Genomic DNA, 20,466 nt, shown 5'->3' with positions numbered 1-20,466 from the left:
ATCCAGATCCACGGATCCACGTCACAGGCCCTCCCAGGTGGTTCTGTTTCACCACGGCTAACACAGCCTTGTTGCACATAGGAGGGAGGGTGTGGACAGGACTCTTAGAAGGCAACATGATTGCTTATCTTGTGACCCCTGAGGTGCTGCTAAAGCCTGGCCTGTCTGGGTGAGACCAGAGCAGGGATTTCTAAGAGAACACTGTGAGAGCCTGGCAGGCAGAGGGGATTCTATCCGCTTAGAACCACTGATGTGATGGCAGCAGGTCCTTCTAGTTGGTGAGCCTATAGTGGTTTAAACGTGTCTTGGAACTCCAAGATGCATTTCAAGTCCCCTGCAATGTGGGTGGTCTGTTTACAGCTTAAATTCGAGCATTCCATTTGTAATACATTACAAGTGACAATGATAGGGCCAGACAGTGTCTAGGAAGCACCTATATGGAGGCTTCGACTCTGCCTCAAGCCAGAAATTTATCTCAGGGAACGTACTGGCATCAAGATGAGATTATCCAAATTACCCCCGAGGGAACAGGTAGGTGGATAAAAGCAGATAAAGGGAGTAAGACAGCTCCATTTCTAATTCAGCCTCAATATCTCCATCCACGTGACTTTCTTCTGCATCTCAGCAAGCAAAGATCTCTCTTCATTTTCCAGGTAAACACAGCCATCAAGTAATCAGATGCAAAGCTGGAAAGACCTCTGAATTCCACCAAGTTTATAGATGCCTCTGCGCTCACAACTCCCATCCGAGACTGGAGGCGGCCATCGTGGGCTGGTCACCCCACTTTTCCCAGCCGAGTCTGTCCGTAGCCTCGGAAATCCTTCCAACAGAACGACCTGGGCAGCCCTAACTCACTTATCTGAGTGGGCAAATGAGATGTCTGCTATCTGCCATCTCTGATTTAGCCCAGCCTCTCAGGTAAATGGATATACAGAAGCCCAATGGGTTGGAGTAGATGTTTAGCTCATGGTCCTCCTACTCCCTTCCATGGCTGTGCCTGCGCTTGGTGACCCTGCCCCCTAATCATAGATGACTAACTATAGGTGAGCATCTAGCCCATGCCAGGCCCATACGATTCCTGCTCCAGGAATTTTCACAAACAGCAGCTGAAGGAAGAGAAGCCTTCACTCTTTAGTGGTAAGAACAGACTCTTGGGAGTCAGGATTAGCCCAACACAGCCACGGGTGGGTGGGGACAGCAGGAAGGAGTTGCGTCCTGGGAGATGATGTAGCCGCGCAGAAGTGATGCAGAGGAGGGAGGCGGAACCTTGCAATTCCCTCAATGCTCACCTCTCACCCTTCCTTCCCGTCATGATCATGGCGCCCTTCTAATACAGTTGTTGTTAAGCTCATCTTAACTGGGTTTCTGTCCCCTGAAACCCAAGACATCCTGGCTAATAAAGATCAGGAAGGGTTTCCACACAGGCATGGAGGGAGGCACGGTGAGATGATGAATGACGCAGGGTCCTGAGAGCACAAACCTATATTCAGATTCCAACTTGTCTGCCCACCAGCTGTGCTGTTCAAGGTCTTAGAATGTCAGTGTCCTCACGTGAGGAAAGGGGGCTTTAAAAACAGCTTCTATTGCCCAGCAGGTGTGGCTTCGTGGTTGAGCATTGACTTATGAACCAGGAGGTCAAGGTTTGGTTCCCAGTAGGGGGTGTGTAGGAGGCAGCCGATCAATGATTCTCTCTCATCATTGATGTTTCTCTCTCTCCCTCTCCCTTCCTCTCTGAAATCAATAAAAATATATTTAAAAAAAATAGTGTCAGGAAGATGGCTATGGGGTCACCTAGGAGAAGCTGTGTGAAGGCCTCTACCCAGGAAGCATGCCCACGCTGCCACTCATCACTGTCTTTGGTGTGGATTCAGGACTGAAACCCAGGTATCCCGACTCCCAGCTCAGCCTGCTTGCCCAAGAATCATGCTTCCATGCCTCTCCCTTCTCTCTCTTTTTTCTTCTAAAAACCTGCAGTCCCATTTCAACATCAGAAGTTGAAAAGTGTTTAACTTCTAATGCAGATGTAACAAGTCATTTCTCAGTTTCACTGTATCTGCAAAGCCTTCTGTAATTCAACATCAAATATTTATTATTACATTTATTAAAGTTTTAATAATTTAGCATCTGCTGCATGGCAGCGAGGAGCTTAGCTAACTGGTTCTCCTGTATCCAACCGGGGTCACTTCAATATTTATATTGCAAAGTTTCCATTTGAGTTTCATTTAGCAGAGCCCGTGCCGTGGCCCTTTCGCCAGAGCTGACAGTTGGCGCATGCTCCAGCCTCCCCGGTGGCCCAGGCTAAGGGAGATCTGGTGCTGAACGGCGTTTGGAGAGATTTACCGAGTCTGGGCAGAAACTCATCCTAATAGACTTCACTTTTATTACGATCGCTAAACTCAAACGGGGGAAATATATATGTCTCCAGGCTTACTGGCTGAATGACAGGCAGGGAGGCTGTGAGGAGCTGTGGGCATACAGTACATCCACTTGGTAGGGCGCATGGAGGCCCTTGTACTAATGCTTCCCAGAGGGGCTTCCTTCTCCTAACAGGAGGGTATGGTCGTGCAGGGCAAGTTCTGATGCCCAAATTCCAGGAATGCAGCTGTGAGTGCCACACGGACTCCCTGGTTCTCCCAGAAGCTCCCCCGTTTCTGACTCAGCACTTCGTCTTCCACCAGCATCGGATGGACTTCGCACGCACAGTGGACTAAGACAGAAAGCCCCATGAGCCGATCCCTCAATCTTACAGAGAATCCTCCTCTGACCGCTCACCAAACAGCCTGAGTTCAAATCCTGATTCTGTGACTCACCGTAATAGTTGGGCAGATAACTTAAACCTTTTGAGCCTCAGCTTCCTCATCTGTAAACCTATATTCAGTAGTAACCCCAGGATTGACTTGTTGTGCAGTCAGAACCAATGCATGCAGCGTGCCCCGTCAGGGCCTGACAGACAGGAAGTGCTCAATACATGGGAACCATCACTACTTATAACTATGGGGCTAAGCATTTAAACGTATCTCATTTGATTCTCAAAAACATCCAGAGATATAAGAGCAGTTACCATTCCCATTTACAGAGAGGAAACTGAGGCTCAGGAAGTGTAAGGAACTTAACCAAGATCAGCTAGTAAGTGGTGGAGCTGGGATTTGAACCTGGGCACTTTGGCGCCAGCGCCCTCACTATTCCCTTCACCCAATCCTCCTCTCTTCTGTGTTTCAAGCAGGTAAGCGGATTGATTGCCTATTGAAGTTCTTTTCCCTTTGGCAATGTCTGTGCGTCTGCATGAATAATTGGTGAGGAAGGGGAAAGTGGCAGAGGCATGATAGGGCTGAAACGCTAATGAGAACTGAGAAAGCCCACCCCTAACTCAATATCCCTGCTGGGAAGGGAAGTGCTCAACTGACATGAGTGTGCCCACATGTGCATGTGCATATACACACACACACACAAACATACACACACACACACACACACAACACACACACACACTCATTAACAAAATCCACTCAGCATTACTCATCTCTAATAGGAAGGAGGAATCTTGAGAATTGAACCAAACAAGCCTCTATCAGGTACTCCCCCCAGACTGTGTTGCCTGGGCCTTCCCATCCAGGTGTCTCCTGACATGTTATCACCTGCCTTGGCCTGGCCTCACTCCTGCCTACTCCACACACCTGGTGGCCTGCTATTCCTTCCCTCTTGCCTTTGCCATTGATGTCTACCGTGGTCAGGAGCGAAGATGACACATCCCTTCTCACTATGGTACTGCTTCTGTGCCAGGAACCCCAACTTGAGTCTCCTGACCTCACGGCATCAAGTGCTCACTTCCTTATCTGTACTACAGCGCCTGCTTAAACTCCTAAAACTCCTCACTCCTTCAACACCAATCACACGTCAGACGCTGTACGGGTTATTCTGCAAATGTTATGCAGTCCTAACAACAAAATCTGAGGGAAACACAACAATTTGGATTAGGCACGTTTGGAAATGGAGGTTTGGAGAGGTGAACTGACTTGGCACAAGAAGTTCAGGGAGCCAACAACGGTGTCAGGATTCGCACCCAGGTCTGCAGGATCTCAAGCCTACAATCTCTTCCTAGTCTCCGCATGTCTAAGCTCAGCAGCTGTGCCCATCACACAGGGGCACCTAGGATGCTTCTGTGGAGGATTTTGCTGTAAGGCTGATGGTCCCCATTTCCTGAGCCAGAACTCGATATCTGGAGCAGTCACACAAGAGCATCTGCTGGGGACCCTGGAGTGGTGGACACACTGTCCTCAGGAGCCCTGAGGTTTTTGCTCACTGTGCTAGGCCAGGTGGCCCACAGCTGAGGAGAGAGGGTATTCAGTTTCCTCTCCCCCTCTCACTTATCCTCCACCACTTGCCCCTGGGCACTATACTCCAAACACGCTGAACTGGAACTTCCCGCATCGGGCATGCCACTTGAAGCCCCAGGCCCTGTCCATGGAGAGAACAGCTGAGGGTGTGTGTGTGTGTGTGTGTGTGTGTGTGTGTGTGTCCAACATCCATTCACTGTCTGTCCTGATTTCCTGGGGGTACTACCTGCCTATAATCCACAGGGTAAAGGTCCCTCTAACCTTGCTGGTTTCAAGAGTGGGTTGGTGGCCCAGGTCTGGCTAATTAGAACACTTTTCCCCTTATGGCACTGGGATATTGGCAAATGTCCCCAAACAGGCCAAAGAGAGGCATCAACACCTAGAGATGAGGAGTATGGAGTAAGGAGTCTGATTCTCAGGTTTGAATCCGGGTTATGCTGTTTACTGGCTGTGTGACCTTGGGCAAGTAATATAACTCTTTGTGCCTCAGTTTCCTCATGCATTAAATGGGGCTAGTCATGAAGATTAAAGGAGCTCATTTCAGTCAAGCACTTGGACACTTGTGTCTTAAAATGCCACTTGTTATGGTTCCTTGGGCTCATGCAAATAATCCAGAGTGACCAACCTATCTCAGGATTCTTAACTTAAGCACATCTGCAAAGACCCTTTTTCCAAATAAGGTAGCATTTCCAGCTTCTTGGCATTGGAATCTGATACCTTTGTGTGTCGGTATCTGTCCACCACAGGCAGAGTATGAGAATCTGCCTGTCAAACAGGTTTCCCGCTGCTGCTGATGCTACTGGTCAGGGGACCACACTTTTTGCACTAGTGACAGAGTGACTTCCAGCTGGTAGTTCACAATTTGGCCCAGAAGTCCTCTCCTCTCTAAGGTCTTCCCTGTAATCCCCAGGTGAGTTTAGTCACCTCCTCCCTGTGCCCCTTCTCAGCCTGAACTTTCCCACTATCCCTTTCCCCTGCCCCAAAGCATGGCATCTTCTTGTTTGCAATGTTGTCTCATTCCGTGCACGGAGATCTCTAGTCTTCACATTGTCATACCTCCAATACTGAGCCAGGCATACAGTAGGTGTGCAATAAATTCTTAGTGCTTGGAATGGAGAGGCCGAAAGAACAAGGAACCATTCTCATTTCTATTCAGAACGAATTCAGTGAGAAAACTGTCACCCACTGAGCAATGCTAGTGTGCTTTCCGACATCCCATAGTTCCTTCCACAACACGCAGGGACTTAACAGTGTTTCCCCACTTCGTTTTCATTGATTTGAGATCATAGAAAAATCACTAAGGGGCTCCAAAAGCTGGGCTTCGTGGATGGTTATTATTCCAACGATAACAGCTAGCCTCGCATCTCCCTTGTTAGAAGAACCCGCTCCGGCTGAAACGGTGAAGAAGGCCCAGGGCGCAGCAATAAGTGTTGTCTGCCATGCTTCTCTCTCCACGAGTATCTTTCATTTCATCTCTCAAGTCGGTCTCTTGTTCCATGCTCCTCGCTACACCACGGGGGTCCTTATTCATCTCTGTTCCCCTCCAGTCCCTGGCACAGTGGCAGGCACACAGGAGGGGCCTAGCCAAGGTTTTCGGAGTTGAAAGGAAGCTGTGTGCAATTTAACGAGAGAGCGCTCGGCTCCTCCACCTTTGTAGCTGACATCATTAGAGTCTCCAATGCTGAAAACCTCACTCCCAGCGGCTTCCTGCTGGGCCAGGCTGGGCAAGGGAGCTGTCCAGGGGAGCGTTCTCATCTTTGGCCCTTCCACTCCTGGCAAGTGAAAGCCCTCCCTCCCACCTTAGATGCCACACAGCCCAGCGCTGTCCACAGTCCAAGGTTAATTGCTAATGTTTTCTTTCCTGCGAATGCTTTTCTAATTCCTTTGGTCAGGATTTTTTCTTCCTTTTCCAACCCCCTCAAGGCACGCTGTGTGTCCCGCACACGTGCCTCTGCATTCATTCTGCAACTATCTCCATGCACACAAAGCCCCCAGACTTACCACACGGTACAGCTTTGGCATATTCATTTAAGTCTCCCCCACACCCCCTGACAAAGGGATTGATGGGAATGCTCAATACTAAGACACTATTGATTTTAAGATGCATCATAGAATGGATGTGGCCTTTCAGCAAAAGAAACAGAAAAGAACTAAAAAGATGAACATAAAAAACTGCTATACCATGCCACAATAACAGCAAAGTAATAACTGATACTTCTTGAGGTCACCATGTGCCTGACTCAGTGCTTTTCAATGTATTATGTCATTTAGTTTCACCTTCTAGGCATAGGTGCTATCTGTACTCCCCACAAGGGCTGACGGCCACAGAAAAGCTCCTGCAGGACACAGATGAAGGACTGGGATCTGAACTCAGCTCAGCTGAGCTCCAAAGCCCATGCCTTTAAAAACAATGAATGACCTTATATCATAAAGTTTATGTTTAATCAAAACAGAGCATACATAACGAAGAGTGCAAATCATAGCTCCAGAGCCTGAGCATTTTACAGATTCAAAACATCCAGGCACCTACCACTCAGATCAAGAATTAATTATTATCAGCGTCACAAAAACCTTTTTGTGTTCTCCCCACACCACTGCCCCTCTATCATGCAAAGGTAATCCCCATCCTTTCTTCTACCTTCATGGATTAGTTTTACTGGTTCTTTATATATCTTTACATAAACATATATAGTTGACCCTTGAACAACACATGAGTTAGGGGTACTGACCTCCCCCATGACCTCCACACAGTTGAAAATCTACATGTAACTTTTGACTTGCCCCAAAATTAATTCCATTATTTGTGTGCGGCTTCCATAATTCAATGTTATATTTGTGAGATTCATCAATAGTGATGGGTGTGGTGGTTGAGTTCTTTAATAGTCATTATTAATAGTATTCCAGAATATGATCATTCCATAATTCATATGTCTTGTTTTTTATCAATTTGTGGATTTTCTCAAGCATTCTAGCCATACAAATGAATATACTTGAATGTATTATACACATTTCTGTTAGGTATATTATTCAGAGTGGAACCCATGGGTTATAGAATGTGGAGACATTCAACTGAAGTAGATACTGCTCAACAGGTTTGCAAAGTGGTCAGTCTAACTGCCATTTCCACTACCAGGGTGTGAGAGTTCCAGTTGTTCCCTATCCTCACCGACATTTCTTATCATCAGCTATTTTAAATGTAGCCACCCAGATAGGTAGTGTCTGAACATTGAACTGCTAAATTGCTCTGCCTCCCATAACGTGAGATTCCTTACTTATGCAATATTCTGTCATAGACTAAAATACAAAAATCAACTAGCAAAGCGACTCTAAGTTTTCTTTTACAATCCTACCAGAAGGCTGATCTTTTTCTTTCTGACTCTGCTTCTCATCTCTCTGTTGTGATTCCGTGGCATGTTATTGGCTATCTATAATTATGATCTATTATTTATTAATGTCGCACATATCATCTGGTTACAACTTATTAATTCTTTCAACGCCCCTGATATGCTTGCCTGGGCATTAGCATGTCAAACAAGGTTTATTCATACAGCTTGAAAAACTCAACCTACACAGCACAGATTCTGCTGAATGGTGATGATCACAATCTTTTCCCCACCCTTGCAGTGAAACCAATGGGCATGTGAGAGGTAAATTCAAGAGAAAACTTAAAAGGCTGTCTGTCTGTGTGATTGCTTCAAGCCCAGACAAAGGCATGTGGGACAAGAAGGATAATAATTTAGCGCCCGAATCAAACCAGTACTCTTCAGTTATTTGCACAACTTTTCTTTAAAGGAGAGGCTTCCTGGTTTGTCGAGAAAAGGTAGAGAGAGGAGAGTCCATAGCTGCAGATTTTCATCTCCTCTGCAGTCCTGAGCAACTCTGCTCTGGCCCCAGCTTGATGAAAGCACACCCTCCAGGTAACCAGGCATAGCATCCTTAGCCGGAGCTCAAGGGGCATCTAATGCTATTGGGCAATGCCCCTTGAGGTCTCCCCCCTTTCAACATACTACAGTATTCCTTCCAACTACATCCAATACTCTCCCTGAAATGCATTCTACAACTTATATTTTTCTCATTTCTTTTGAACATTTCCAAAGATGTGTTAGAAGCCCTGAAGATTGATACTGTGGGACCCTCTTGGCCGGCTTGCTATTTAATGTAATTCAGATTGAAGGAGGTCAACCAGCTATTTTATCCTGAAGATTATGGTCTTTCTCAGCAGCATGACACAGTACATCACCTTCCCAACACTGCCTTCCCCCACTATCACCAGTTTCTACTTGAACTTTGCTATAGTGGGACTCCAATTCACCTAAAATTGGTGCAATGTAACTTTGGGAGTATATTATGTACCAGCATTTACTTATATTATGTAATCACTAGAGGCCCAGTGCATGATTGAATCATGCACGTGTAGGGTCCCCTACACACTTCGCTTTCGATCACGGGGGAGCTGGGTGTCTGTCCGCTGGTGCACCAGGCCTTTCAGAAGCCTCCGGCGCGGTGGAGGCTTCTGAAAGGCCTGGTGCCTGAGTGGACAGGCACCCAGCTCCCACGCTTTTGCTTTCGATCGCGGGGGAGCTGGGTGCCTGTCCGCTGGTGCACCAGGCCTTTCAGAAGCCTCCGGTGCGGCGAAGGCTTCTGAAAGGCCTGGTGCCTGAGCGGAAAGTCACCCAGCTCCCATGCTTTTGCTTTTGATCACTGGTGCACCAGGCCTTTCAGAAGCCTCCGCCCCACCAGAGGCTTCTGAAAGGCCTGATGCCTGAGCGGACAGTCACCCAGCTCCCCCGCTTTTGATGGTCTGCGGTGGGACGTGAGCTCGCTGCCCCAGAGGCCCCTTCTGTGCCACAACACAGCCATGGCGCAGATGCTGAGCTCGCGCTGCCACTGGCAACGTGAGCTCAGCATCCCGCCGGCCCAATCGGCCACCCCGGCCACCCCGAGTCCAGCCCCGCCCCCCACGCCTCCTGGCCAATCACGGGCATAGCGAAGGTACAGTCAATTTGCATATTTGTCTATTATTAGGTGGGATTATAACTCCTGGGAAATGTTTCAATGAAATATTAGGAACATGGGTTCCAGAGGTGGAGAGATCTGAGTGGAAACTTGGTTCCATCACTTAACTAGTAAAGGCATCACCTTTATGGCTCAGATTATATTTTGCTCTGTAGAATGAAAACAATAATAATAGCATCAACTCATGGGGTTGACGTAAGGATGTAATGAGACGTCAGGAAGGTGTTGGGCACATCGGAAATGATCAATGGATATGAATTATTACTACACTCTGTGAGGAAGGCGCTGTTATTATCCCATTTGGCAAAGAAATGGAAACTGGGCAAGTGGATGTGACCAGGATCACATAGCTCATATGTGGCAGAGATGGGATTCTAACCCAAGGTGAGGATTCCCATCAGTCAGTCTGACAGCTTCACCGAAACCACAAATTCAATGTCAACAGTATAGAACTCTGAGGAAAGTCAGTAGAGACCATATTGCAGTTGATTTCAGGCAAGCTCATTGGATATCTTTAATAGTCTTTCAACCAGGTGGTCTCTGCTCCACCTTTAAAATGTGCAATACAGAGGAACCTTGCCACACGCTTTAAAGGTCTCATCGACTTCAATTTCTATAAAAAATGGAAAATTATAATCTACCATTAGTTAATTTATGTGTGCCTGAAACCATCTTAGTTCTTCATAATTACCACTTCATTTCCTAAATGGTATCCCTTTTGCAGTCTATTCTTTTTTTTAAAACTACAGCTTTTGGGAAATACCAAGAGCCTGAAAAATCATGTCTGGTTCATCCCCCCCCATGAAAAGTTGAGAAGATGAGACTAAACAACCTGTAAAGCAGGGATAGTTGGGTTCTAGGAGCTTCCTATCAAGGTGCCATGGACATATGATAACATCTTGACTCAGAATGACCCAAAGGCAGTGGTAGAGTAATAATCACAGGGGGTAGGAATTGCCATGACTCCAAGTTCAAGTTCAGGGGCTAATAAGCATGTACAAGTCAATTCCAAAAGTATACTGTGTCCATTTTTAATAACATTTAAATTTCTAAAATGCTTCTCCTAATCCAATTGGGAGAAAGAAAAAAAAACAAAAAACCCTCCAGTAAAAAGCTCCAAGATAGTACTAGGATCAGACCTAAGACCACTGTTAATTAAATCAATAAACATTTAGTAGAGGTCCAGTATGAGCTGGGAATTAAGAAGCTAAATAAGTTGTTTTCTTTGACCTTAAGATAGTTTCCATTAATGGGACAGAATGATATGTAAGCAACTGCTTGACACACAGAAGAGCCAGTCTATAATGAAGTTAACTACAAAGTATAAAACATGTAAGGAGGGATGCAGTCTCCATCTCTTCATGAGTAAAGAACAAACACATTAGACCTTGACATTGAGAACATATGAAGTAACCCAAAATCACCACAGAAAGCATCACATTCTCCAACCGTTCACTTTCGTGACTCTCCGATACAGGATTAATTAATGGTCTTTGATAAGATAAGCTCATTAATGATCCCGTGATGTGCCAGGTGATGTTTTAGCCTATCCCATATTTTATATGTGCCCTGAAGTAGAGTAAGGATGTTGAAATACAAGGCCTCGAGGCCCACCAATGGAGGGCACTATTTGGAACATGGAGCATGGCATACTTAACAGAGATCCTCACATCATCTACAAGGCAGCTGCCTACTGCAACAATATGAAGGGTACTTCTTCACAGGAGTTCCTGTGGTCCTGAAACAGGGGCTTCCAGGGCTCCAAGAAGTCCTTGCTACGAGGATACTGGAGAGGACTTCCCTACCTGACATCTGCAGGGTCTTCTGTGACGAGCACGTCAGTCTTGCAGCTGGCCAGGGGGTTGATGGACAGCTCCACAGGCGGGACCACAAAGCTTTTGCTGACAGGAAGCCAGAGTCCTTGGCCCAAGCTGAAAGTAGACCTGCAATGTAAGAGTTTCCATTGGGGAACTCCCTAGGAAGCAGAGTGAAAACTAAATACATGGATCCCTCCCCCCATCCCTTCTCGGACCCTTTTTCTCTTCCCCACCCAATTGAGTCACCTGCATTCTCCAAGGCACAATTTAGGCCCACTCTGCTCAGACTTGGATGGTCATTTCTTAAAACTATTAATCATGGAGCCCATGTGAGTACAGGGCCTGCTCCCGATAAACAGTGGGCTCTTTGAGGACAGAGACCATTGCAGCTCTGCCTTCCCAAGCACTCCTGGTACTAGCCGAGTTCCATGCCTGACTGCTTAGTCAGCAGGGAGGTCTGCAAAAGGTTAAAAGCATGCACTCTGAATCCATTTGAACCCAAATCTGATTTCCAGTCTGCCACTTAATTTGCTGTACGTCTTTATCAGCTTAGGTATTGACGTTTCACACGAGATTTCATGGAGCTAGCAGGAACAGGGCCTATAGTTATAGGATATTTTTAAACCACTAGACGAGATAATCAGTAATGTCTCTTCCAGGTTAACTACCTCAGTCCCTAAGTCTAGATGCCAGACAGATAAGAAATAGATCTCCATAGTAACTGAGGCTGTGATGGTACATCTGTGCCCATGAGAGTCCCTCTGCACTCATTACAGCCCAGAAGTGCACAGGTTCAATCAGCTAAGGAGGCGTAATCACACTTCCCCATGAGAACCCCACTTCACTCCCCAGCATCGTGCCCCGACAGGATTCTCAACTCACCTGAGAATCTTTTCCGGGGCTTGCTCCCCCGTCACCAAATCGTAGCCTCTCTCAAGTGTTGTGTAAGGCCAAGGTCTGTAGGAAGAATAGGAGGAAAAGAAAAGTAGTCAGGAGGTAATATTAGTCAGAAGTAGGTAGGATTCATAAAAGAGCAGCTTTATAAACAAGCAAGTTTTGCAGAAGTAATTCTGTACTGGGTAAGACTAAGTATATATTAAAAAAGAATGTCTCCATCATATGGAAGGACTCAGCCCCTTTAAATTCCAGCTTGTCCATGATGGAGTGATGTACAAAACCTTGCTTCTGTTTCCTCATCGGTCCACTTTAGGAAGTGTGCTTGGATTACTTGTGGTCTGGGAGGGGGTGCTACATGTCAGCATTTGTTCTCTAGAAGAGTCATCATGTACCTTTAATACTAACACGGAGTTTAGTGGGAAACAGAATTCATTTTCCATCGGGTTTTGAAGAAATAAAAATGTTACAGAAAGAGAGTCCTCTTTGCAAAGTGGTTTGGAGCCCCTGGGAACAGAACCGAGAAAATGGGAATGGTCCTCCATTATCCCTGCCCAATGTCCCTTGCCACTCACCCTTCGCTCTGTCCCCAGTCACTGCGCACACACAGATGTCTGTGCACTGGGTCGGGGGCATAGCCTTCGTGGCAGCTACACTCTCCTGTAAGTAAAAAGAGAAAGCAGTCTTGTGAAATGCTGTTCACACAAAATAGTCTTCTCCCCTGGTGTCAGTGTTTTCTTAGAAAATATAGCAAGCTGCTTCATTCTGCCCACGGAAAGAGGGGTTTCTGGTCTACCCGCCACGGTGGGGAATAAAGAATTTATTCATTTGTTCGTTCATTCATTCATTCATTCATTCATTCAACGAATCCCGACCACAACGCCCTGCCAGGCTCTCTGCCTGGCACAGGGGATACAGAGATCAAGATACAACCCTGATGCTGAAAGAGCTCATGGCTTAATGAGGGAAACAGCAAGTGGCCCGTTGGCCACAAATGGAGGGCTTGTCCTCAAATAGCTAAGTTATGATAAAGTACATTTGTACTAAAAGTGTAATCAGAAAATTGAATTCTCTCCAACTGAGTGAACAATCCATGCTCATTTGTAAGCCACAAATCAAATGCCATGCATCCAAAATTTTTGATTTTCACTTTTGGAAAGGAATTATTTTCATTTACAATCTCCATATTTTAGTTGTTGTTTGGTTATTTTAATTGGTTTTACTCTCCTCTCCTCCCTTCCGTTCCCCTTTTGTTCCCTTTCATCTACCTACCTATCTACTCATCCATCCATCCACCCACCCATCCATCCATCCCTCTATCCCTCCCTCCATCCATCCATTGATGTATTCATGCATCGTTTTTTGTTCTGTTTTGTTTTTTTCTGGTCATGTCTTATGCTTAGTTGAACAAATTCTTGCCAGCATCCCACGTAGCCTTAAGTGTATTCCCCTTCGGCCAAGCTCATTTGGCATGGTCAGTGGATGTCTCATGTCCTAGCATATCCTCAGAGCTCAGAATCCTGGAAGGTTTTTCAGAAACTCTGTCCTACCCCCTTGCTACTCTCTGTCCTGTTCCACTGTACATGCCTTAAGGTTTTGATCCAATTAGTTGTTCATTTTTCCTACGGTGTATGTGTAAAATGTTCACAGATGCTTTACCAAAAATAGATCTATAAAAAAACGTGTTTGGGAAACACGGTACCATTCCTCAGAGCTAGTAGATGTGCTTTTGCATGAGGGTGATACACATACAGTTTTCCCTTAACTTATTTCACTTTGGGAAGCTTGCTGGTGAACAAGTCACAGGCTTAGTACTCTGTGGAGCACGCCTTGGGAAATGCTGGGAGGAAGTGGGCTGGTTTAGCTCACTGCCTGGAACAGAGTAGGTGCTCAGCACTGCGAGCTGAATGAATAACCATGCTATGGCTCTGGTAAGTTTCCAAACTATTAATGTCAGGTTGCATTCTTTCCGGTCCTCTGGTGATCACACCCATGCACACTCCCAGGTACACCGCAGTTCTTCCATCCTGCAGGCATTCTATTTGGTCTGACGTGAGGGTTTTCAAACCAAGTTTCTCAGAAAAAGTATATATTTCAATGAGGGAGATTTAGGGACTTCGCATCTTTCAGATTTTAATTGATTTTTAAAAAATTATGTTTCTCAGAGGGAAGGTGGGAGTGGAGAGAGATTAAGCAATTAACTTATATGCATATATGCATAATGCATGGACATACACAATAGTGTGGTGAAGGCCTGAGGAGTGAGTGGGTGTAGAGGGAGGGGTTAATTAGGAAAAAAAGGGGACATCTGTTATACTTTCTACAATAAAGATTAAAAAATCTCTAAAAGTAAAAACAAACAAACAAACAAACAAACAACAAAACAAAAAAAACAGAGCTAAACGCTCAGCAGTTATATGCTAGAATTTAGGGCACTGGAGAGCGCCTCCACGTTATGTTTTATGCAGGCCTCATTACAATAATCTCCTGTCATCTCTGTTTCATTGAGGAGGGTACTGAGCCTGGAGTCGAGGTGCTAACAAGCTCATGCTATTTACAACTACATGTCTTACGAATCAGGCTTTTCTCACCCTTGTGCAACCCAAACAAAACGTGGCAGCGACTATGATGCTAGGGCAACACAGGTTGTACAGCTGTCACCCATTACTCCTCATTTCAAAATGTTTGTATTCATCAAATAACCTTACTGTTTTCACTGATTCACTATACGCGTTATGCATTCGACCTTATACAAAGCACTCCGAGTGTTGAAAAACACACTAACTGGTTTTATATATCACAGTGCTGCTTAATCTTTGTACCCCCAGCATTAGGAGACAGCTGGCAATCAGCCCGGGCTTAATAAATGTTAGCCAAACTAGGTAGTAAGACATAATACAGGGTGAAGAATGGGTCAGAGACAGTCTTCAAAATATTCAGAATAAGACTGTAAAAAGGCAGAGGGAGAAGAGAGAGAGTAAGGTCTCCCTTTCCCCTTCCCTGGACACCTGGCCAATCAGAATGGACTGCGTGCAGGCAGGGGTGGTCTCTAACTCTCCTCTCAGCATCATGCCCGGGGCATTCCACTGAATGTGGGTGCTTATAAGTATGTGAGACCTAATGGGCCCATGATGGTTACTGGAGGTAAAACTAGTGGAAGAGAGGGCTGAAATCCTTGAAATGTGGATGAGAGCAATTCACCAACATGGGAGGGGTAGGTCACTAACAATGTGTTAAAATGCAACAGTCCCTTCATGAAATATTCACCACTTGAAGCACGTCTAATATTAAAGATTAAAAGTCCTGGGATTTGTCCTCGAGACTCCCAGGACTGATTTATGATCTGCCACAAGCCACAGTCCTCATGATTCATAATGGGAGAGGTGAAAGTGTGAGCTCTGGCGAAGGGACAGGGCGTCAGGCCGGGGCGGGCAAGGAGGGCTGCTGGGAAGGGCAGTGGCAGAAGTACCTGTCTCTCTTATCAGTGACTCCGCAGGAAAAGGCACAGGTCGTTTCTCCTCCTTCCCCTCCTTTTGGGAATATTAGTGAGAATGAGAAATCTATACGGGAAAAGGATGCTGCTCTATTTTGCTCATTCTTTCTCATGTGCTTACGAGGCAAATTTCCCCTGCCTCTGAACGGATCATTAATTACTAACGCTCAGTACACAACAAATATGTATTCTGCCAATGAGAGGCATCCATGGGGCAGTGGGGGTGGTGAGGGCAGGTCAGAAGGCTGCCTGGAGAACGGGAAATGAGACAGAGAGAAAAGTGAATGAACACTGCCTGCAGACAGACCTGGGTTCCAGTCCTCACTTTCTTTCTCCCTAGACCCATGGTCTTGGGAAACTGACCTTATCTTTTCAGGACTTGGTTTGGTCATCTCCAGAATGGGATGGCAGTGCCGTCACTCTCACAGAGCTGATGCGAGATTACACTGAAGTGGTGAAGGGTAAAGCTCATGGTTCAGTTTCCTCGGCTTTCCTTTCCCTGAATTCTGATATGTCCCAGCATAGCAGCTCTAGGGGCTTTGTGGGGGCCTTGTGGGGCCTCAGTTTTCCCGTCTGCAAGATGGAAAACTGTAGTAGATGTTCCTCAATTCCGAGCACCAATGAGAGTCCGTTGTCTGTGTTGCCTTTCCAGATCCCTAAGACACTGTGTGTTTCAGCCTTCGCTGTGATCTCCTTTAGCAGCTGGTCCAGGTGACTGCGGCAAGATGTCCATCAATGCTGGGGCTATTGGCTTTATTGACTTCTGTTTCGCATTTCGCTGGCTCAGCCTACCCTCCACTATTTGCAACCGAGCATTTCCTTCTTGCAAGATGCAAGCCTCTGACAGCCAGAGCCGAGGATGGAGCCCTCCCCTGGGTGAGGCCGTTCCTCGGTCCTGCCCCTGCACACGCAGGGCAGCCAGGCTGCCAAAGAGCAGCTCAGGTATACCAGGTGCCCGTGCTCCCTCACTGCGGGCACTACAGAGGCTCTGGCAAGGAGGGGGCTGCACCCATTTTGCTCACCACTGCGTCCAATGCCTGCTGCACTGCCTGGCACCTACACAAGTGAGGGGCGCGTTTCACAATAGTAATCCTATGCCAATGGGATGGGGAAATTTTTCAAAAAATTTGCCTGTTCTCCCCACTAACCTGGGAGTTTCTTGTTTGCAGAAACCTTTTCTTTTTTAAAAATTTTATTTATTGATTTCAGAGAGCAAGAGAGAGAAAGAGGTAGAAATATCAATGATGAGAGAGACTCACTGATCGGCTGCCTCCTGCGCGCCCCCTACTGAGGATCGAGCCCACAATCCAGACTTGTGCTCTGACCGGGAATGGAACTGTGACCTCCTGGTTCATAGGTCGATGCTCAAACACTCAGCCACACCAGTCAGGCAGAAACCTTTTCCTAATCATCTCCACATCCTACCAATTAGTATAGTGCCCGATGAAGGGTAGGCAGTGCATTTGCTAACTAAACACATGAATAGAGGGGTGAGTTAGAGAATACATAAATATGTCCTACTGTTCATACATTCAGGGTGACTTCATTTAGAATAATGACGGTTCTGCTGAAGATTGAAAGAAACATTCATACATCTATGACATGTACTTGCCAAGGAGACGGAAAGTATAAACATGAGTGCTGGTAAAATGTCTAAAATAGAATTCCATTTCACATCAGAGCAGGAAGAGCTCTTAAAGATCATCTAGTTCCAATAGTTTTTCAGAAGGGGGAACACAGCTCAGAGAGGGGAGGCTTTTGGCCAAATCACAGGATTAGAACCCAGGGTTCCTGGACATGACCTCAGCATCCTTTAACGGCACTGGTGCTTCCGTCATTCAACATTATACCTGGCAACAATTTCTAGGGATTCTTTTTTCCCCCTTGGTCCTCCTCTGACATGTCTGAGTGTCCTACAATGACAATGTATTGCATTTACAAACAGGGATTATTATTTTTATTTTTGGTTAATCTTTACCCAAGGATATTTTCCATTGATTTTTAGAGAGAGTTGAAGGAAGGGGGAGAGACACACAGAGAGAAACATTGATGTGAGAGAGACATTAATTGGTTGTCTCCCGCACTTGGCCCGACCTGGGACCAGGGATCGAGTCTGCAACCGAGGTACATGTCCTTGACTGGAATTGAACCCGAGACCCCTCAGTCCATAAGCTAATGCTCTAACCACTGAGCAAAATCTGCAAGGTCTATTTTCTTAATATAATGAATTTGAAATAGTCTTAATAGATTAAAAACAAACATTTATATGGAATTAATAATGCAGCCCTTTAAAAAAAAAGCGTTTACTCTCTTCATTAAAGTAGTTCCCTTATGGGAATTCAATGAAATAGACTTTCATTGTGCTAATTACTAGAACTCTGTATTATTAGCTATAGATGAGTTGCACTGGTTTTAATGTATTTATTTTTTCCACTTATTGAATTCTCACTTTTTGTTACATGCATTCTCATTGCAATAAACAATTGGGTAAAAACAACAGAATCCCTCAGTTATGAACAATCTGAGTTTATCTTGTTTGAGGCTCTCCTAAATCACTTAGAAACAGACAGTGCCTCATGGGAACCATGTCAGGCTGGTGGGATGGAGAGATGGTTCAGACTGTGGGCCCTGGAATCATCTCATTTTGGATGTAAATCAGGGCTCTGCCTCTTAGCACTTAGCATTTGTATGAACTTAACCAAGACACTTCGCCACTCAGTCTTTTTCCTAATCTGTAATGAGTGATAGCAACGATCTGCTGGAATGATCAAAGATATATTTGCAAAGTCCTCAGAACATTCTTGGGCACACTTCTTCTTGTTGAAAACATCATACCTATTTTGAGCCTTTGTTACTATTATTCCTGGATAAAAGGGGCCAATTTAGCCTCTTGTTTTAGTGGAAAGAGAAAACGCTTTCTAGAAGAAGGATGGTCTCAATGTTGATGTATACGCCCTTTGCAAAGCCAAAGGGACCTCAGTTTCTTTATCTGCAAATCAGGGCAGCTTTAATGAAATCATCTACAGGGCTGATCCCTGTGCTTCCAGAACCAGCGAAACCCGTTGCCTTTTCTTATGGCTCCTCCCATCGACCCGGGCACAGGCGGGTGGAGCATCAGCCAGAGGATGCTGCCCGCTCTGTCCCCCACCACCCAGAGGAGCCTGTCACCTGCCCATGAGAGGGCTAGATAAGTGCAAAGCCTTCTTCTCGAGTCACCCGGCTGTCTGGCTCCGCTCCTCGAACCCTGTCATCCTCTTATGATTCCATTTTCACTTGCTTCCAACACAGTCATCACGTATCACCACAGGCCAGGGACACTAGCCACTGTTCACTTTCTTATTGACTCTTCTTGTGGCTGTGGCTTCGAAAGACATCTCCCTCGGCCCTCGGAGAGACAGCGTGCGTGGCACCGTTTTCTGTTCAACTCTGAGTGGCTGCCTTAGCCTCTTTACTTCTGTGCCACTGGAGTCCAACTCAGGGCCAGGCATGTGGTGGGGGTGGCATGGGCTCGGCCTAACATAACTGGGGCTGCTTTGTGCTAGGACTAGTGGAAGACACTCGAAATAAGTTATCATATGTCATCTCGCAGGTCACCCCAGGACTAGTACAAGGAGGAAGGTACTAGTGTCCACATTGTAAAACAAGAAAGCCGAAGCTCAGCCTCGATTAGTCACTCACCGAAGGTCATAGTCAGGTCTTCAACACTCACGTTCTTTCACATCACCGCAAACGTCACAACAACGAGCATGACCACAAGGGCAAGAGCAGGAAGGGCTGCCTTTAGTGCAATGGTCACTGGGCCATTGACAACAAGGGTAGGAGAAGAAGGCACCTGCAGTCACATCCTGCTGATTTCTAAACTTTCACCACATCCAAAGGCTAAGAATGGCTCTTCCAAATATCACGTCCAAATGAAAACACACTACACAGGACTGTACTGGATTCATAACCTAAGTAATGAGGGTTGTTGGATTGGTTTTCTACTAGCAGGGGCCAGACCCAGGGCTGACATCAGACCTTCTGCTAATTGAGCAGCTACTATGTGCTGACCTCAGCCAAATAACTTCTGGTATCCATGACAACATGGGGACGAAGGTTTATTGGCTCCACTTTAAATAATGTGAAGTTGAGGTTTCGAGAGGGTGAGTAAGCTGCCCAAGGTTGAGAAGGAAAGAGCCAAGATCCCAGCCCAGCATCTTTCTGATTCTTCCTTCCCAAGCTATATGATGGCTCTAGGAGGAATGCCTTAAGCAGTGGTTGGCAAACTCATTAGTCAACAGAGCCAAATATCAACAGTACAACGATTGAAATTTATTTTGAGAGCCAAATTTTTTAAACTTAAACTTCTAACACCACTTCTTAAAAATAGACTCGCCCAGGCCGTGGTATTTTGTGGAAGAGCCACACTCAAGGGGCCAAAGAGCCGCATGTGGCTCACGAGCCACGGTTTGCTGACCACTGCATTAAGGGAGATGGAAAAGGGCTCAAAAGTAGGAAATCAGGGGGTGTTGAAGGTCAGTCTACCCTGTGGTGGATTGAATTATTGGTGTCAACTCTTCATGTCTCTATAGTAGTGTTATGTATTCATATCCTTGTCATGACTGATTGTGAGGATAAAATTTCTTCCCTAGCCTTTGTCTCCAGGCTTGTCATGTGACTTGCTTTGGCCAATTGGATGCAGCCAACAGGATGTAAGCTGAGGTTTAAAGTGTGCTGTGTGGCTGGGCTTGTTCTCTGTATTCCTTGCCTCTTGCCATGAGTAGACCTAATCCCAGAAGGACAAGGGGCAACAGAGCTGGATACATGAGTTTGGAGCTGAGTTCTGGTTAGATCAGTCCACCGGGACATGTAACAAAGGGGGAAATGCTTGCAATTGTTGACAATAAAGTGTATGCTTGATTGTTACGCAGCA

General features: G+C 46.0%; 1 protein-coding gene across 2 annotated transcripts in view; it reads right to left on the bottom strand.

Annotated features, from left to right (window-relative positions):
- ASTN2 (astrotactin 2) overlaps positions 1 to 20,466 on the bottom strand; it is a 769,045-nt gene that overhangs the window by 398,221 nt on the left and 350,358 nt on the right. Inside the window, exons 8-10 of one of the 2 annotated variants that reach the window (XM_028161420.2) lie at positions 12,637 to 12,721; positions 12,050 to 12,124; positions 11,156 to 11,293 (exon numbers count right to left, since the gene is read on the bottom strand). In XM_028161420.2, the coding sequence (XP_028017221.2) occupies positions 11,156 to 11,293; positions 12,050 to 12,124; positions 12,637 to 12,721 (298 nt within the window). The remainder of the gene's footprint in view (positions 1 to 11,155; positions 11,294 to 12,049; positions 12,125 to 12,636; positions 12,722 to 20,466) is intronic. The other variant, XM_054727144.1, reaches the window with a different exon arrangement.

The sequence above is a fragment of the Eptesicus fuscus genome, chromosome 15 (assembly GCF_027574615.1).
Source record: "Eptesicus fuscus isolate TK198812 chromosome 15, DD_ASM_mEF_20220401, whole genome shotgun sequence".
NCBI classification, from domain to species: Eukaryota; Metazoa; Chordata; class Mammalia; order Chiroptera; family Vespertilionidae; genus Eptesicus; species Eptesicus fuscus.
The sequence above is the reverse complement of the archived record's forward strand: the minus strand, read 5'-3'. Positions and strand labels throughout refer to the sequence as shown.